Below are 20,245 nucleotides of genomic sequence, written 5' to 3' on the forward strand. Positions count from 1 at the left end.
TAAACCAGCTAGCAGTGTTGGATGAGTGTGAGTATGAGGATGGGATAACTAAATTATTCCCATCATCTCGAACAGTGTTGGGAAGGTTACTTTTGAAATGTCAATGACAGATTATCAAATACCCTGTTAAAATGCAACAAGTAATGTAACTGTTTTAATGACTTCATCAAAGTAATGTAACTTATCACATTTGATTACTTTTTGATTACTTTTCAGTGCCATTAATTAAATCTGCTGGTGCTGTAGACATTTCACTACCCAATGAGCTCTTCCTATTCATATTCAATGAATATATTCGGATGTAACCTCTTTTATCACAAACGTTTTGATTAGCAAGTGTAATTTAATTACATTTTTCTCAGGAACTGTAACGGCTTACAATTAGACGTGTAACTACTCCCCAAACACTGATCTGGAATACGGCGTTATGAGCCGTAATGTATTTCGAGCGGCACTGTGGCAAGCTGTAGTGATTGTATTTTGAAAGTACTAACCGGAAGTGCCAGTGTTGATTGTTAAAGTGCTGGTGATTCCCTCAAACTTGCCCTCTGACATCAATACCCAGGAAACGAAACCAATGTGACAGCAGGGCGGTGGAGGTGGTGTGTGTGTGTGTGTGTGTGTGTGTGTGTGTGTGTGTGTGTGTGTGTGTGTGTGTGTGTGTTGTTCATGTGTTCTATCTGTGTGATTCAGTGCTGTATGTATCAGGACCGCATCACAGCTGACCATAGGTCTGACTGGACTCCTTGCGTCGTTCTCCTCATGATGGTGGCTGCAACTGTAAATCTGGCTGTAGTAACACTACTAGTAGGCCTAGTAGTAATAATAGCAGTAGTAGTGTAATAGTAAAACTGTCAAAGTGAGAATAATAGTGGTAGTGTTGGTCATATTTATAGTAGTAGTAGTAGTAAGGTAATGGTTATAGTAGTTATAACTATGGTGGTAGTACAGGGAGTAGAGTAGAGGTCATACAGTAGTAGTAATAATATTAAGTACAGTAGTGGGAGTACTGGTAGGAAGTGTCAGGTGGTCGGAGCAGCTGAGGCCTCAGCAGTGTCAGAGTTAACAGCAGTCTCCGTGTAGTCATGATCCCAGTGGCTGCAGCGAGAGGAGTGAAGCAATGTAACAGTGGTATCGCCAGTGAAGAGGCACTTGTTATCGTGGTGATATTAGTTTTGTTGTCGCTGTTAGTCTCAGTAGACAAAACACTGGAATTTCCTGACTCCATGTGACACAGAAAGAGGAAATAAGTACACAACCCCTCTCTCTTTCACACACATGGAAGCAGGTGGCTCACTAGTCTGGTCTCTTGAAGTCTCAAGCAGGAACCTGTGTATTGCCATAGCCAGGCCTGTCCTCACCTCAGCACTGTGACTCAGTGGTAGCAGATGCTTTAGAAGTGCTAAAAATGACCCAACACATGTCCCATCACTTCTGCTCCGGGTTCCTCTGTCTTCTTGTTGAGTTGTATTTACAGCCACTTCACAAAAGACGACGTTATGACAAGTCTCACAAAAACAGCCCCAACTTACTCAAGTGCAGCCATGAAAACTAACATTATTATTATTATTATATCAATTTGATCAATTATCAGAACAAAGTCACCAAACTCATCTCAGCAGCCATGATGAATGTGACTGTACTGTGCATCAACGTTTGTGGGCACTTTAAGTTTATGTGTCAAACTCAATTTACTAATCTTTTACTAGAATGTTCTGCGGTCTGAGAAAGTAATAGCCTCTGCCGACATCTTCAGGGATTTCAGTCTTCATATTTTCAACAGAAAATTTGCATCACAAACTGCAGTCACTGAGGTTTAAAAACAGTGCAAGTAGTGACTAATGAAACTATGGCACTATGCAGTTGCATTATGAGACAGCTTTTTGGAGGTTGGCCCACTCCAGGGACTAAAATATGAAGTATCTCAACCTCTGCTGTTTTGATTTTGACCATCACCAACCAAAGTTGCTAGAATGCACATTAAGACATATGGAGAACTGCCTGATGTTATGTCTGTACTTTAAGGCCTTTGATTCCTGTGTAAAATGTAGACACAATGACAGCAACGCCACTAAAATATGTGAATAAACCTCACATTCATACAGTCGGAATGCTAATGCTGTGCTCTAATATGAAACCAGGTCAAATTTAGTCTCCTTCTAAACTACAGCGCACTGTGTTTTCGGTTTCCCTCTTCGTTTAATTTCCCGGGAAAATGTTATGATAATGAGGCCACTCTGCACCAATCCCGATGCTGCAAATCCACCTGGGCCCGCCTTCGATGACGACAAACGAGAGGAAACTGTACAATCCCATAAAAGGAAAATACTCCCGCATGCGCAGTGGCTTGAGTTTTGTTTGAAGTGAACTGCTGCCTGGAACTGCCCTACAAGCTGCAAAGTCGCCAAGCATTAGATTTTAACTGCATATCTTGCACATTTCCTCCATATTCTTTTCGTGCCTCTATGCATCGCAGAGACGATGTTAGGCCATCACTACCCAGGCGCCGACAAGTCGCAACAACTGGTCAACTATGTGGAGGATTATCTGGAATGTGTGGAGTCCCTACCTTTGGACATACAAAGAAATGTTTCCTTGCTTCGGGAAATTGATGCAAAGTATCAAGGTACTGTGTTACACGCTTTTATCGCTGATTAGAGGTGCGTGTGTGGAAGTGGACAGCTGGCGGCGGGGTGAGAGGATGGGCTGAAATGGTGGAGCAGACGCGACGCTTGTGTTCCCATTTTGCAAAAACCGAGCGCCCCTCGTCCATGTCCACTTCGATACATCGGGGACAATGTTGATCATTATAACGGCGAGCCGAGTGCCAAACGACCAAGCGAGCCGAGCGACAGTTAGCATAGCCTGGATACACTCCGTCCTGTTTTGTGTGTGACACCAAACTCATTGAGAAAATCCTGAAATTTATTATTTCTTCCTCTCGTTAAACGTACGCACACAGTATGACCCGATACAAATCTGTAAATGAATACTTGGAGTCCAACGGCACATTCGGCGTTAATATAATCCAAAAACTAGCACCGTGTGATAATAAAATTCAACTTTTTCAATAGGTACACACTACACACTACCGCCCACCGCGGTGTTTCCGCGGAGGATTATTGTGCGAATACCAGGGAAAACAATGAATAAACTTGATCATTTATTTTCAATAAACGCTGCTTGGTGTATTAAACGGATGCCGAAGCCCACAGCGTAGGCTAAAGACGTGTAGAAGATAGGGTATTGTGATCACTGATGTGTGAACCTTTGCCAGTGACCATGGTTAACAGACGTTGCCGTTTTTTTAATGTAATCTGGTGTGACATGACATTCGAAAGAGCGCTGGTGGACTGTTAAATTTTGCCTCGCTGTTTGTGTTCAGTATGTAGCTGACAACAATTATGGATGACCGTGGAGCCAAAGTTCAGGTAGTTAGTATTGTTAACAAAAGGCTTTAGTACAGGAAAAACAATTCTCATTGTGGCTTTATGTTGACGCAGAGTGAGCGGCGGCGTTCAGCAGCCTCCGCTCCCAAGAAGTTCAACGACACCATCGATAAATATTGACATACATCGATCGAGTTAACAGGCATTAGCTTTGGATTTTTTTCAAGACAGACTACACATCTTCGCAGGCTAGAACGACGTCTGCCCCGCTACTCTGCTCCGTCGAGCTTGAACCGCAGAGCCGGATAGCTCCTCTTCTAGGCAACCCCCTCTACTGACGTCACTTCCTGTGGGCAGGGCCTCACTGCGGCTCAGCCCTCCTCCAGCCTCTGCCTCCAACATGTCCAACTTCAATTTCACTTCAGCAAAAAGTTAAAAATGTCCACTGAAAAGTTGTGGCGAGCACTTTATTAGGAACACCTGTACACCTGCTTATTTATACAATCAGCCAATCATGACGCAGCAGTGCGGTGTATAATATCCTGCAGATCCGGGTCAGGAGCTTCAGTAAATGTTCACATCAAACCCTTGAGGTGGACGGACTACAACAGCAGAGACCACTTCCTGTCACCAAGAACAGAAACCTGAGGCTGCAGTGGACTCAGCAACACTGGACACTTGAAGACCTGGTCTGATGGATCTGGGTTTCTGCTGAGGCAGAGGATGTAAGGTCAGGGTCTGAATCCATGGACCCAACCTGCCTTGTGTCAACAGTCCAGGCTGGTGGTGATGGTGTGATGGTGTGGGATGTTTTCTTGACTCACTTTGGGCCTAAATACCAATCAATCATGGTCTGAATGCCACAGTCTAGACCATGTTCCTCCCTTTATGTCCACAGCTCATCCTCTTATAATGGCTACTTCCTGCAGGATAATGCTCACACAGATAAAGTCGTCACAAACTGGTTTCATCAACATGACAGTGAGTTCAGTTGAGTCTCCAGACCTGGATCCAGCAGACCTCCTTTGAGATGTGGTAGAACAGGAGACCTGCAGCATGAATGTGATGCAGTCAGGTCAACATGGAGCAGAGTCTCAACATCTGGTGGATCAATGACATGAAGAACTGAGGCTGCCCAGTGTCAGTGTGGTGTTTCTAATGAAATGATCACTGAGTCTACAGAGGAAATTCAGCCCAGCCTGAAGTACATTTTTCAGATGTGTCAGTAATGAGGCAGTCCTGTGTAGTTGACATGCAGACGCTCTGAGGACGTTGCAGCCATGTGTATCTTTCAATCTTTCATACTAGTGTACAGTTTCTAAAAGTTTCACATCTTGTGCACACACACACGTGTTCATGTGGGATTTTAATACTGCATCTTAGAAATAAAATGGTCTTGAAATGAGTCTGCATTCAGGTTATTTCAGCAGTTTTACAAACAGCAGTCAGAAATAATGAGGCAGTGTACACTGATAACGACATAACCAGACTTCCTGTTCTGTTCCATTAATGTGTCTTTGTGTCCTGTGCTTTGCAGAAGTGCTGAAGGAGGTGGATGAGGTGTTTGAGAAGTACAAAGGTGAGCAGGACGCAGCTCAGAGGAAGCGCCTGCAGATCCAGCTGCAGCGGGCGCTCATCATCAGCCAGGAGCTGGGTGACGAGAAGATCCATGTGGTGACCCAGATGACGGAGCTGGTGGAGAACCGCTCCCGCCAAATGGACTCCCACTCCCTGTGCCTCCAGGAGCCCAACGAGTCTGAGCGGCTCACCACAGAGCGGCGCTCCAGCGTCCAAGAGGCCCCAGCTCCTGAACGCACCTCAACCCGACGCCCACGACGCCAGCGCAACAGCGAGAGCAGAGACTCCAGCCATCCGTCGGCCAACGGGTCTATGGTGGATGACCCCTCTGAGGAGCTGTCCATCCCCCCTCCCCGGGAAAAGAAGTCCAAGTCTGCGAAGAAGAAGAAGCGCAAGTCCAAACAGGAACGGGACGCCTCGCCGGTAGAGTTCGCCATCGACCCCAATGAGCCTACCTACTGTCTCTGTGAGCAGGTGTCTTATGGAGAGATGATCGGCTGCGACAATGACCAGTGCCCCATCGAGTGGTTCCACTTCTCCTGCGTGGGGCTGACCTACAAGCCCAAGGGCAAGTGGTACTGCCCTAAATGCAGAGGGGACAACGAAAAGACCATGGACAAAAGTCTAGACAAGAACAGAAAAGACCGCCGCTCCAGGTAGTGACCTCGAGGGTTTACAGACCTGAGGGTTAGGACTGTCGGTCGTAGTTGATAACAGTACTCGTGATGTTGTAAGAGCACAATCGAACACCATTAGTAGCAGCGCTTATTATTAATCAAGGACAAGTTGTGATTGAACTTGTGCTGTTACATCACTGATTGTTCCCACTGGCTATAAGTGCACTGTGGTCTGTAGGGAGTCCAGCTGCTGCAAGAATCATCAGCACGAAGCTGCCGTCATCCTCAAGTGTTTTGCTTTTTGTGGGACTTTTATTTTTTATTTTGACTTATAAGAAAAAAAAAGAAAGCATCGTTTGGTTTACTGTCCCTTTTCACTCTGGTCAAGTTCCTAATAAAAGATAAGGTATTCCTGCTAATTTTTCTTCCGTTTCGGCCAAACTCTTTATTTGAACTTTCTAAATGATCCTCAGTTATTTGGAATCTGCATCTGTCTTTACACAATAATGGCTTCTAGAGAATAACCTTCACATGTAATATGTTTACAAGAGATTGATGTTTAATTGAGGAGATGATTGTTGATGGGACACTGGAACAGAACGTCATGTTTGTGGACTTAACGTTTTCACTGGTTCACTATCACTATTGTGTACATTTCTTTTTATATTCATTAAAACAAAGTATTGTCATTCAGTTACCAGCTCTGTTTTCTTCAGTGCCAACACAAAATATCAATATTCCTTTTTTTAAGCGGTGAGGAGTCACTGTTGGCCCGACACTTTGGCCAAGAGTGAAATATCAACACAACTATTCAAAACCAGACTAAGTATGAACCTAGTACATGGCTGGACCGTCGATCAGTCACTGAGCCACCCTGGCCTCCCGGCTATTCAGGAGCTGCAGATTTGTGTTTCGAGTCTCACCTCTGTTATGGCAAATAAACTTCATTTACTCCATGTGCCCTTATCACTGAAGGAGGCAGAGGAATAATTAAGCACAAGACACATCGAACAAGAGAGGGAGGGAGAGAGACAAGCCATCGCTAACACAGGAAGTGAGATAATATGCTTCCTGCAGCACAGCAATAAAAGCCCTGTTCACAAATAAAGGGTTTCTGTCCACTGAAAGGCTGAGGGACTTTTAATTTGAAACAAAAATATATGAAAATGAAAATGTTGGTCTTTTATTTCAACTTGGAGTGAGACTCTCCTCTGTGTCGGGGGTGGGGGGTGGGGGGTGGGGTTACTGCCTGTAGTGTCGCCAACTCAGCACATTTTGTCACCAGATGTAGAGAGTTGCTGGCTGGACTGTGACAGCAGAGCGGGGCCTTTTTTTACCCTTTATTTCTCATTCCCTCTGTTTGATATGTACAGCTGGTCACAGCAGTGTTTAAGTACAGTTTAGTTTCTTCATATCACATTAATACAAACCTAACACTTCCTGTAACCACAGTGAGTATTTGCAGCGCGTTTGTGTATTTGGTTATGTTGTGAGTATTTGCTGCACGTGTTGTTATACTGGTAAAGATGTTTTCTGAATTCTTGTTTTGTCTATTGCATTTGTTTTCTTAAGTTGCAGTTTGTTGAGCTTTTAGGGCCAACGTAGATACTAATACTTCTGTACCTCAGTAAAATTTTGAGTGAAGGACTTTTACATTTAACAGACTTTCTCCACCACTGATGGGGGGAGGTGCTCAGGTGTTGGTCTTAAAACTAGTCCTGTTTACACTCAACACTTCAAAACGATTGGAGCAATATTAACGTTTTATTATGTCTTATAATGTAACATATTCCACGTTCCTCAGTGTCTTTCCATCAAGTGACCAGGACAACAGTGGCTGTAGAGTGTGCCCTATGAGTTCTCCTCCTCTTCCTCACTACTGCTGGACTCTCCAAACAGATCTTCATCTTTACAGACTTGGCTTGCTGAGTCCTGGACAGTCCTGGATGTTAAACTGACCCTGATGAGGGTCGGACTGTGGCTGAGGCCCAGCAGGACAGAAACCTCACGTCCATGAAGCAGCTTCATACAGTGGACATGTGCATCCAAGGACAGCACAGAGAGGACACTGCACGTCTCCAGGTCCCACAGACTCAACTGTCCTGGACGAGTAAAGCAACATAAGAAGTTATTATGGCAGATTCTGCTGTTTAATTTATTGAAATCACAATCACAGTGTTGCTCAAAAAACTGCAAATAATTGCAATGTGTATCCTCTGAAGACAGGCAGTCACAGCATGAACACACACTGAGTTGTGTCTAATGATATGATCAGATCAGAAATGTAGATGAATGTTTCCTTTTAATGCTGCCATGAATAAGAATTATTGAGAAAATGCTAAATACTTGTTTGTAATGAATTAATTACAATAAACTCAGAGGTTACTGAAGCTCTTCATGTGTTGAGTGAATTGACCCTTTAATGTGCTCAAAATCAAACATTATAAAGCTACACAACAAGAGGGCTGTGTCAGTATCAGTATCAGTATTTTTATTTTATTTTTATTTTATATTATTTTTTGGGAGTGGTGTGGGGTAACCAGAATGTTCCCACACTGCTAACTTGAATATGCCCAGGTGCGTGTGCAGTCTCAGGGTGACGGTGGGGGGTTGGTGTTGTCACTCTGTCTTCCAGTATTGAAAGACAAGATCGTGGATGTTTGTATTGTGGTTTCAGTCTCAGATTCAGAATCATTACACCCCTAGACAACATGCCCTGATGTGGCATCTTAATGTGAAAGAGCTTTGAGGAAACAGTTTGTTTTTAGCACCAGAGTGTGAAGACAAACACTTCTCAGTCACATGACTGATCTGTGACCTACCTGACAGCAGAACAGCTCTGGTTCCTCTCTCCGTCATGTGAACCTGACAGGACTCCTCCATCCTCAGGTTGCCATAGCCACAGATGCTCCTATAGTTTCTCTTGAAGGGCTCCCACACCTTCAGGCTGTCATAACAAACACACAACAGCCATATGAAATATAAAATATTAGAAGAAGCATTTTCATATCCAAACATTCAACTGGACAGAACTCACTGCTGGGGTTGTCTTGTTTATGTTACAGCTCAGCAGGGTCACAGTAACCTGCTGAGGTTCCTCTGGAAAAGATAATCAGTGGGCCCTTATTTAGCGCCCCCCCACCTGTCTCATGTTCTCCAACTCAGTTTGGTTAGAAATTGATAAATGAAAATGTATTTAAGAATATGTGCACGTCTAATATCAAATATCAAAAGATATCAGGGATAAGTAAGAAATTAATCAATTACTGATACTTTTTTTTTGTCCTATTCAAGCAGAATCCTAAAAATATCATGTGGGCTGTAAAGTGGAGTACAGAGTGTTGCATTATGGGTAATCTGTGGCCTTAATGTTGCTAGGCTAGCAAGTATCTTTAGGTCCATCACAGTGAATCGTTAAGAGTTACTGAGCCCTGGAAGTGTTTCGTTAGTCCAGTTCTTCTTACAGGAGATCATTTCTGACTGTGTTTTTCTGCCACAGAGGAAATAAAGTGTGAAGGTGAGCGAAGACGAGTGGAAACACACCAGGGTCCAGATCGTCTGTCTGCCGTCTGTCCTTATCCAAGACAAGTTGAAATGAGGGCAACTTGACTTGGTTGTCAGCAGGTTATTATGGCCCATAGTTAGGTTTTGTTACTCGGTGACATCTAGTGGCTGCAGTAATTATGAATGGAGCAAATGAAAAGGTGCAGTGAGTGGAGGAGGAGGTTGGAGTGGTTGGATGGGTCAACGACATCAGCAGTTCATGTTGTTTCTTTTATTTATGACCTTCCAGCAAAGTTAACCACATTGTCATTATTGTAACCATGACGACAAAGATTGTCTCACGTTAAGGAAGTACTTACTTTAAGCCAAACTACGATCTTTTCCTAAACCTAACCAAGCCAAGACTGTTTAGTATTGTAACCATGACAACCAAGGTCCGGTCAGGAGACACTGCCATGTGTCGTATCAGAGGGCTGAAGAGAACAGGTCGGAGGACTGGTTGCTGCTGATCTGATACTGAGGAGGAGTTTGTCTCACAGTGTCTGAGCTAAAACAGTGTGATCCCCAGTTGTCCTGAGCCTGGACTGTGGAACCTTAACAACATTTGGTTTTCAGATCTGAGGCATCTTGGTGGAGAATAAAGGGAATATAAAATTAAATCAAATTCTGAAGCAAATATGTAAATATATGTTATATGTTCTCTATGTCTAGTTACAAACAAACTGCTGCATCAGTCAGACAAGTTAATAAGGAACTGCAGATGTCCAGGTGAGAGCAAATGAGGAGAGAAACGTTTTGGGGAGAAATATTTCCAACTTGTAAATGAAGTTAAGGATCTGAAACAACTACATTTCTTGCAGCGAAATATGATCAGCACCAATAACCAGACAGGGAGTCCAGACTCATATGATTTCCAGGACTAAACCAGACTGAGGGTCATCGGTGTAACGATGGTGGGACACAGTGTTGAAACGATGAATGGCACGGTCATGTAGTTTAAGAAAGCTGATCACATTTACCTGTTGCTTCCTGTAACCCCAAAGACAACTCTGTCTGCGCTGTCTGTGATGGCCACACAGCAAACTCCAGCCTCACTCCTCAGCCTCCTCATCACCTGAGACAGTTTTACACAATCATGAATCTCCTATTTTCAGAAAACTGACATAATCAGGACATTTAAAATATTCAAATAAACAACGAGCTATAACAGACAGTGATTTCCCACCATGCCTTTCTCCAGGTCCCACAGGGTGATGTGTGGGGTCCTCTGGTGGTGGTTGTAGCTGGTCAGCACCAGGTGACTGCCGGCGTGAGTCAGAGCTGCAGTGTGGAGGTTCAGCAGAGACGTGTCGTCCTGCAGGGTGTGGACGTGTTCCTGGGACACCGTGCTGAACACGTTGAGGTGGTGAGCGAAGTAAGAGCACACCACCACCTGAAAGCACAGGTGTGGGATGATGTCACGATTTAAGGAGAATTCAATCAAATGAAAAAAGACCTCAGGTAATAACAGTGTCATACTTGTTATAGTGAGCATCTACAGACAGGTGACACACGAAAGGAAAAACCTGGAGAAACCTAATGAATGCAGATACTTCCACACAGGTGAACTGCATGCTACAACATCCCATCATGCTCTGTGGCAGGTATGAATGTTGATCAGGTTCCTGCTGTTTGCCTGGTTTTCTTTATTAAAATACTCCTCTACATCACCAGCCTAATCTGTCACCTGTCTGTTCAGGGCCGACAGTATTTGTCAAACACAGGGTGGAGCTGGGTTATGTGTGTACTTGTTCATCTCCACTGAGAAGGTACTGGTCAATAGAGTTGTATTTTTCTCTGCTCAGCCTCCTTCTTTCCTCCTCCTCCCTCTGTGCTTCTCTCTCCAGCCTCCTCTTCCTTTCACTCTGGCTCTCTGTCCGGACGTCCCACGGCATCACTGAGGGAAGGAGAGGGAGCCACTTACAGCCATCATACAGTCAGATATTAGTGAAGAGTCATTTAACAAGGAACTTTTAGCTTTAGCGTTACAGCATCAATTATTTACCTGAGTAAATAAAGAGCTGATCATTTCTCTAGTTTCATTAAAAAGGCTGGATACACCTGCAGAGGTTCATGGGCTTAAACATGTCTCTACTTTGTGTTTCTTGTTGTCTCTCATTGTAACAGCCAGATACACTATCATCCAAATATTAGGAGAACCCTCCAAAGTGAGGACAGTTTGTCACTATTCACAACCTCAAAGACACTGACTGAAGAATCTGATCAGATTAAGATGACAAATGAGAATGAAATGTGGCCAAAGAACATGGGAGTGAGTTTTTATTTATTCATTTAATCATTTTCCTTTCATGAGCCCACTATGTGTCAGGGCCCACACACCAACATCTTTGTCAATGCTGTGGTCTTTATCTTTTAGATAAACATTGATTTAATTACAATCTCCTTTTTGAAATACTCTGGGTAACCATGAATTTCCTGTTTCCATCAGAGTGAGAGGACACAGTCCTGTTTCTGATAGTTTGGGATTTCATGATGTGAAAAGATGTTTTAAATTAAATTATAATTCAGGGAGAAGAAATTGTACAAAAAATAAAATGAATCAGATAAATGAATACATTAGATGTGTAAAATTAAAATGTGGGTAAAATTCAGGTTTGTTTTTACATCTGAGGATCAGACCAGACCCCCTCCTGCAGTTCAAACTGCTGGGATCTCCTCCAATCAACAGGAAATATAATCAAATAAAATTATTTTAGATTAAAATTAGCATTATGTTACTGCAGAGGTGAAGCAGGTGGAACTAATGACTGAATACACCACAAAGTCAAATGACTGAGAAGGAGGATCATGCAGCTCACATGTGATCTCTCGCAGAGGCTGCAGGTCTTGGACTGGGCTGCTGTGCGGGAGCAGCTCTCTGCAGGATGGTTTGATCTCATGTTTGATGGAGCCAGAGTCCAGATCCCACAGGACCAGGTGATCCCTGCAACCACAGCCACCAGACACAGGTGATTAAAATACATTCAGCATAACTCTGTCACCTTTTAACATGTGTGATATGATGACTTTTCATTTCATTTAGTTCATGTGAACATGATATATATTTGGATGAAATATGTGTGAGGAATATGCGGCAGCACGAGTACTGACAGGAACTAGGAAACGGGATCACATCTCTCCTGTGTTAGCTTCTCTGCATTGGCTCCCTGTAAAATCCAGGATAGAATTTAAAATCCTCCTCCTCACCTACAAAGCCATTAATGGTCAGGCACCATCGTACCTTGGAGAGCTTATAGTTCCCTATTTTCCCAATAGGACACTTCGCTCTCTAAATGCAGGTCAACTTGTGGTTCCCAGAGTTTGTAAGAGTAGAATGGGGGGCAGAGCCTTCAGCTATCAGGCTCCTCTCCTGTGGAACCAGCTCCCAGTGTGGGTTCAGGAGGCAGACACCCTCTCTACCTTTAAGACCTGGCTTAAAACTGTCCTGTTTAGTAAAGCTTATAGTTAGGGCTGGCTCGGGTATGTCCTGACCCATCCCTTAGTTATGCTGCTATAGAGCTAGACTGCTGGGGGATTCCCATGATGCACTGGGCGCTCTCTCTCTATTTCTGTCTCTCTCCCCCTCTCTCTCTCGATGACTTCATGCCATTAACTTTGTATTTTTTTCTCTCCCGTAGTTTGTGCTTCTCCTCTCTCTCCCTCTCTCTGTCCTCATTCTGCAGGTCTCTCTGCCTCTGGAGCAGCAGGATCCAGATCCACCACTACTCATCATTACTATTAACCACTGTTATCTGTCATTATTATTGATAACACCACAGCTGTTCCTGGTCTCTCTCTCTCTCTTTTCTCCTCTCTCCTCCCCCCACCCCCTCTTTTTATCTCCTCCTAAACCCAACCGGTCAAGGCAGACCCCCCCCCCCCCCGAGCCCGGTTCTGTTGGAGGTTTCTTCCTGTTAAAAGGGAGTTTTTCCTCCCCCCTGTCACCAAGCGCTTGCTCTTTGTGGGAACTGTTGGGTTTTTCTCTGTAACAAAGTAAGGTCTTGACCTTACCCTGTAAAGAGCCTTGAGATAATGTATATTATGATTTGGCGCTATACAAATAAAACTGAATTGAAATTGAATTGAATAAATGAAACCCAACGATTACTTAATGATATCTCAGTAACACCTTGACGGAACTTCTTCAAATTTGGCAGAAACATTCATTCAGACTCAAGGATGAACTGATTAGATTTTGGTGGTCAAAGGTCAAGGTAACTGACCTCATAAAATACATTCTTGGCCATAACTCACAAATTCATACACTAATTATGAGACAATTTAACTAAAATGTCTATATGGATAAAATGAGAGAGATTATATTTATATCCAAAAGGTCAAAGGTCAACTTCACTGTGACATCATGATGCAAAAACACTTCTGGCCATTATTCAATGTCGCCTGTAACCTTGTACCTGAAAGATTAACTCTCACCTGGTCTCTGACTCTCACCTGGTCTCTGATTCTCACCTGGTCTCTGACTCTCACCTGGTCTCTTATGGTTTCTGGCTCTCACCTGGTCTCTGACTCTCACCTGATCTCTGGCTCTCATCTGGTCTCTGATTCTTACCTGGTCTCTGAAAGGCCCAGAAGAGTCTGTCCATCCTCCAGGAGACGGTACTCATGCTGACGACAGGGAATGACTGTGATCCCTGTCTGTCTCCTCACATAGCGCCGCTTAATGAGGTCATACACCAGAAGAGTCTGAGAGGTCAGACACAAGACTGAAAGGTACTGAGACATAAACTCAAAATAAACAGATGTATATAGGGACATCAACCTCAACTATTATCTGACCTGGAATTGATATGAAGGTGTCTCCATGCTGCTGTTTAAGCTCCTGTCTGTAAAGATGTAGAGTTTGAAGTTGTGGGCGAGCACCACATCAGTGCTGCTGTAGAGGCTGCGCTCCACTCTGACCGGTCTGTCGGAGAAACGCTGTCTCGCCAGGTTCCACATGAACACTGTCCCGGCTCTGATGGAGCGACACACAGCATACCTGCCAGCAGAGGGAGCCAGACTCCATCACACCAGGATACAGATGTGCTAGGTGTGTTACTTTAGTGTCTGTTTTAACAGGTTATGCTGTGCTCACTGACACCAGGCACATACAGAGAGTAGGTCTGGTTTCAGATTTGCAGCAGATGTAATATTTTTAGTCTGACAGATACCTGAAAAAACTATTAAGATTATATTTGCAGTATTTCTCTTTGGAATTACATCAGTAAATTATCTTTTTTTTAAAAAACTTTTTGGAATATATCATAGTACACATTGTAACCTGTAAATATAAATAGTTCAACTTAGTTTGGCTCTCTCTCAGCTAGCTGGCTTCACTCAACGTAACATCCTCGAGAACTGGATCATGAGGTTTACCCTGGTGTTCCTCTACAGCTGTGAGCTTATTAACAATAATGAGCAGACATCTTAAGTGCAAACAAAATACATGCAACATCATCAGACCCATGAGTAGAGTACTGAAATGGTAATAATACCGGGTAGAAGGAAACTAGTTTATTAGGGTAACCAAAAGAGGTGTTTGGTGAGGTAAAATATGTACAACTAGAGTGGAATAAGGATTAATAAGAAGTGATCTGACTGGTCAGTGGTTGGGCTGTGGTTAAGGTTGGGGGTATAAGACAAATGGGGTATGAAGCATGCACATCCAAAAAACTTTTACATGTGCTGGATCAAAAGCCAGACTTAAGGCAAAGCATCAAGTGCCTGACAAAGATCTCTGGAAGGTCGAAACAATGGTTTATTAAAATTGCTGAGCGCTGTTAGTGTGCAGATCTTTTGTCTGACTCTTGTCTTAAGGTTGGGTGTGTGACATGTTTAGGGTTAGGGTTAGTAAGTCCCAACAAGGGGGGTGGTATTTGTATCCAACCTAAAGCTACGGTCACATTAGTCTTCAATGCAACAAAACTGGCATCCATCCATCCATCCATTTTCAATTTTCAGCTGAATTTGGGGTCAGTCACGGTGGCAGCAGGCCAAGCAACATAGTCCAGATGTCCCTCTCCCGAGCGATGTTTCCCAGCTCCTCCTCAGAAATCCCAATGCTTGTATATGAGATATACAATCTATACAATGTGTTCTGGGCCTGCCCCAGGGTCTCCTACCACTTGGAGGCACCCAGGAAGCGTTCTAATCAGATGCCCAAACCACCTCAACTGGCTTCTTTCAACTTGAAGGAGCAGCTGCTCTATTCCGAGCTCAGTTGGGATGTCAGAGCTCCTTCACCCTACCTCTAAGGCGGAGCCCAGAAACCCTGCAAGGGAAACTTACTAATATTCTAGAAAACAAAATGGTGGTGGCACATGTCTGACGCAGTGACTTCTCATTTTCCAAATCAGAGTGAAACAGGAAACACATTCCTGAAGTCATCAGTGACTCATGTTTCACAACAAACCTTTATGATTTTTGAAACCAGACCTATCATGAAATGAAAACATGAAGCAACTACAGTCAGTTTCACATCCCAGTACATACCGTGGAGTTTTCCCAATAGGGATGACCTCCTCTGTGCCATCACTCCTGACCTTATGGATGTTATAGGTAAGAGTCTGGTCACTGATCCTGGAGGTCAGATTCCACAAGTGAAGGTACTTCTCTCCGCTGCAGATCCCCAGGCAGAAGCGCAGGTCAAAACATAGCCCTAAAGGCAGAAAGAATGTCACAGCTATTACTGTAAATAAAAGGCAACTTCCTGCTAAATCTAATGTGGAGGAGAAAAATTACTGCACCGCTCTGTGCAGTAAGGTCTGATAAGGTACGGTCAGGTCAGATCAGGTCAGGTCAGGTAGGTAAGGTAAGGTAAGGTAAGGTAAGTAAGGTGATGAGTACCTCAGGTTCTAACTGGAGCCACAAACCACCAGGAAACAAGGGCTATGATTAATCTTTCCATTTATTCAGTTTATTCAATGGGTGTGTTGGTTCCCAGGATGCTTACCATGCTTATTGAAGATAAATCAAAAGACACATGGCCAACACCCACCAGAATGTAAGGTGAAGAGGGTTTGCAGGCAAAGAGGAGGAACTCCTCATCCTGACCTCTATTTATAATGTGGGAGGAGGCACATTCACATTGTAAGGGGCCACTTGGTGCCTCCTTGTGGAAAGGAGGAATATGAAGTTGGAGTTTCTAACAGCTGCCCCCAGATTTGTGCAGCAAATCCGTTACATTTAGTTGTCTCACCAGTGATCTCAGGGAGTGTGATTAATCTGGAATCAGGCTGTATGTATTCTCCATCCATTTTCCATTTTAGAACTGTGTTCCCAATGTTTAATGAAATAACAACTAAAATCTGACCAAAAACCCTTATTGAATCCCTGTATTCAATCTGACCATCAGTGGAAATCTTAGTAGGAGTCACTACATTAGGAGAAAAAAACACATATTAATGTCCTGTGATGGAAATGGATGGAAATGGAGGTAATAGATACAGTTATTCACTTATTATACACAGTGGATAAATATAAATAATAATCTGTATGAATCAATCTACACTCACTAAATGTTTGCAAATTCATTAAAAAGGAAAAACTGAAAAATGACATTGACATATCTCTAATATGAGTTCTGGCAGACTATGAAAGTACAGTTACAGGTTCACACAGATGGAGACTTGAGAACCACTGTACTTTTCCTGAGCAGCCATGCTCTTCATGTCTTATGGTTAATTCCATCTGACAATATATACACATTTTTCTGAAAATGACACATCCACTTAGTGTATGACAATAACAATCTGAGTCATAATCAACCTGAGTTTAGTATTTATACATCTGACAGCAGAGGAAAACACAAGTCAACTCGAAATGTAATTATATATATTTTTTTATTTTTGTCATGTTTTTAATGTTGTTTCTGTGGTGTTTTTTAATTTAAAATGCGGGAGGAAACCGGAGCACCCGGAGTAAACCCGTGCCAACACGGGAAGTATAGAAACCCCACACAGCAAAGACTGAGGCTGGGAATCCAGCCCTGACCTTTGCTGCCAGGCCACAGTGCGAAGCACTGAGGCACCGTGCGGCCCTGGACGTTTCTCACAGCAGACATTTTGACTTAAAACACAAGTGTGACTGACTTAGATTTACAATCAGTTGGCAGTTTATCAGTCCTGCAGGTGTTTCTGTCATGTCCACCTCTTTTCTCTCAGTGAGGGAGGCTACATAACAGAAACACCTGTCTGCGAGAAAGGTCTAATAATGGTTTTCATCTTGAAGGAAACAAGTTCTGAAATTATTTCCTTCAAGATGATTGGATGTGCTGTAGATGGTATATAGAGAGGCATCATCATCAGGAGTGATGATGCAGCACATGAAGGTCTTCCTTATTGCTCTCCCAACGGCTCTGAAAAACCTGGCAACTTTGGACTTCTTTGGCTTTAGAGTGAGCTGGGTTTTCAGATGGATCTGTAAGTACTTCACAACAGCATCATAAAAAGATGTGTCATCTGATGCTGCTGCAGCCTCCAGTAGTTTTTCTGGAGAGCCGAACTCCTTGAGAAGGTCTTTAATCAGGGCCTGGTTGAGTTTTTTCATCCTGTCTTGGGTTTTTCGGTCAGCAGAGCCACAGGTGTTGGTCTGAGCCTGCACCATGTCTGACAGACGCATGAAGATGTCTGCAGTCTGGGTTCTGCTGGTGTTACGTGAGTCTTTTGTCATGAGCTGTAGCAGAAGAGCGGTGATGAGGTTGTTGGTCATTTCCTCTCCTGTAGAAGAGGAGCTGTCAGCTGATACTGCTGGGAGCCTCTGAACTGGTTCTTCAGGGGTTGACCCCAGACTGGGGTGACATCCCTCTGGTCTGTGGTCAGGCGCTGGTTTAGGCTCAGGGCATTTTTCAGCAGATTCCTGTGAATCCCTCATGTGTGAGCTCGACATAAGACTATCAACATGGTCTCTGTCATTCAAGCCATCATCATCATCATCATCACTGAAGGATTCAGACAGTGCAATCTCATAAGGTGGTGGCCTCTGACCTGAAGGACAGGGTGTTGTGGTCTGGGTGTCTCTGGTTTCAGGGGACTCTGGTCTGGTGGGGTCATTTTCTTCTGGTGTGGTCAGCATATTTGTGATGATGTCTTCGATGTCAGCCAGAGCACCAGACACTGCCTCGCTGTAAAGTGTTAATACTGATGGCTCCTCCTCCATCCAGAGTAGAACCTTCTGCACAAACTTTTCCACTGCATCCTCTGTCATGGCGTACAAAACTTCAGGAGAAAAGTGTGACTGAATTGTGTCCTCCTTCCTCTTGCGTTCACAGATGACAGAGTCAGAAAGACTTTTGGACGCTGAAACTGAGGGCGTTCGAAATGTCCACCCAGGCATCAGATGTGTGTATATTTTATCAACCAGGTCCCTTGAAAACATCCTGATCTCGTCATCGATTTCTTCCATTGTTTTGCTGCCATGTGCTGCAGGTTCCTTTGACTGGATTAGTTTCTGGAACAAGCTGTCGACATCGGTTTTGAAGATCTCAAAATTAACTCGGGACCGATTGTTTGTCATAGTGGTAATGGGAGGCTTCGGTGTAGACTTGGGAGACTCCTGAACACGATCTGGTTGACTGTATTCATCTCCAACAGTTTCCATCTCTCTGAGCTGAGGGTACCCTTTGAGCCTCACCAGGAACTTTGTGTCTTCTATATTAAATATACTCTTCAGCTCTGACATCATTTTTTCAAATTGTTTCAGAGCAAATCTAGAAAACCTGCATTTGCTAACTATCTGGGTTTTTGAAGCTCTGGTCAACCCCATAAAAAATACACTCACCATGTCAATAATAAGCTTCATATTAAAATGAGGTCTCTGTGAGCTGCTTTTCTCACTGCCTCCAGCAACATATTCATAGTTGTCATAATGCAGGTCTTCTCTTATGACATTGACAATATGAGACGCCAGTTCCTCAGCCTCCAGACAGATGCGAGGCAGAGAAAAACTGTCTCTCTCTTTGTCCATGTCTGGTGGCCCTCTGAACCATTTGAAGAGAACGTCACTCACAGCTTTAGTGGCTGAGGGGACGGAGATCTTGGACTTCACGCTCTGCCGTGATTCACGTTGTTCTGGTTCCTCTGGTTCAGGGATCCCTGGTGTGGACTCAGAGCTTTTATAGCTTTTTGTAGACTCTATGTTTGTTGGCCGCCAACACTCTCCCAGGCACTGGGATTTCAGCTTTTTCAAATATCTGCTCAGACATATGGTAGCATCATGCACCATGAATTGAAGAGACTTTGTGCTGGACACGGAGCCACTGACAAAAACAGCCGGGTCTGACGGCCACTCAGAGCTGTTGATTACCTCAGATGCTATGGAGTTTACCTTCTGTGAAACTTCCATTTCCACTCGTGCTGACAGCTCTTCAGCACTCTGATATACGTCCTGTGGGACGTGAAGAGCGGCAGCAAAGCTACGAGAAAGGGAGTCTCCCAGACATATGCTGAAGTTCTCCAAAGATTTGCTTATATCAGCCTGAGATTCCTTCCTGAGTAAGCTCTCCTCGATCACTGGTCTGACAATTCTCAGGACAATAGCAGAGAGTGTCTGAACCACTTCTGTACACAAATCAGCCAGCGTAGCTATTGTGTCTGAGTCCTGAGTCCCATCAGCTAACGTATTCCACTGTACTGCGGAGAATTGTTCAAAGTATTTGTTCACTATGGGCAGAAGAGCCTCTGATGTGATGACAGTACGGTTGTCCATTGTAGACAGGTTTTGTTTCACAAGGCTGCTTTGCTGCAGTTAGTTTGAAACTTCCTGTAAATGTTCAGTTGTGTTTGAATCTTCACTGGTTTCACGGTGTGCTCTTCAGGTCACTTGACTACAGTGTAAATGAAAATGCAGATTCTTATAACCAGCTCACCATGGAAACCATGGAGCCTTTGATGTTTTGACGTCAGAACCTCAAAGGGTCAAAGGCATTTCGTCACACACGTTCTCGCGTTTGCACACACATTCTGGCGCATGCGCACCCGTTCTGGCGCGTGCGCGCACACAGCTGATCCCTCATGAATTAATTAATAATCAAGTAGCCTATGATTAACGATCATCTGATATGATCAATGATTTATTACCATGTCTACCTCCTCAGATAAAGTGTGTGAAGTGAGTGATCAG

The 20,245-nt window shown here is 43.8% G+C and overlaps 2 protein-coding genes across 3 annotated transcripts in view; one reads left to right on the forward strand and one right to left on the reverse strand.

Annotated features, from left to right (window-relative positions):
- Positions 1 to 2,326: 2,326 nt before the first annotated feature.
- ing2 (inhibitor of growth family, member 2) lies at positions 2,327 to 6,277 on the forward strand. The gene is made up of 2 exons (XM_071478242.1): positions 2,327 to 2,626; positions 4,927 to 6,277. Exons 1-2 carry the CDS (start codon positions 2,482 to 2,484, stop codon positions 5,625 to 5,627), a joined length of 846 nt encoding a protein of 281 aa, XP_071334343.1. The 5' UTR covers positions 2,327 to 2,481; the 3' UTR covers positions 5,628 to 6,277.
- A 1,076-nt stretch (positions 6,278 to 7,353) lies between these two features.
- The window catches only part of LOC139621581 (uncharacterized), a 30,796-nt gene continuing 17,904 nt past the window's right edge, over positions 7,354 to 20,245 (reverse strand). For both annotated transcript variants that reach the window (XM_071478224.1, XM_071478223.1), the window contains exons 23-31: positions 15,620 to 15,785; positions 13,925 to 14,126; positions 13,698 to 13,831; positions 11,947 to 12,071; positions 10,876 to 11,024; positions 10,314 to 10,520; positions 10,108 to 10,202; positions 8,407 to 8,531; positions 7,354 to 7,686 (exon numbers count right to left, since the gene is read on the reverse strand). In XM_071478224.1, coding sequence (XP_071334325.1) covers positions 7,436 to 7,686; positions 8,407 to 8,531; positions 10,108 to 10,202; positions 10,314 to 10,520; positions 10,876 to 11,024; positions 11,947 to 12,071; positions 13,698 to 13,831; positions 13,925 to 14,126; positions 15,620 to 15,785 — 1,454 coding nt within the window. In that variant the 3' untranslated portion in view covers positions 7,354 to 7,435. The remainder of the gene's footprint in view (positions 7,687 to 8,406; positions 8,532 to 10,107; positions 10,203 to 10,313; positions 10,521 to 10,875; positions 11,025 to 11,946; positions 12,072 to 13,697; positions 13,832 to 13,924; positions 14,127 to 15,619; positions 15,786 to 20,245) is intronic.

This window comes from Trachinotus anak, unplaced genomic scaffold (genome assembly GCF_046630095.1).
Source record: "Trachinotus anak isolate AG129_WGS33_773 ecotype Australia unplaced genomic scaffold, CSIRO_AGI_Tana_v1 ptg000005l, whole genome shotgun sequence".
Lineage (NCBI taxonomy): Eukaryota > Metazoa > Chordata > Actinopteri > Carangiformes > Carangidae > Trachinotus > Trachinotus anak.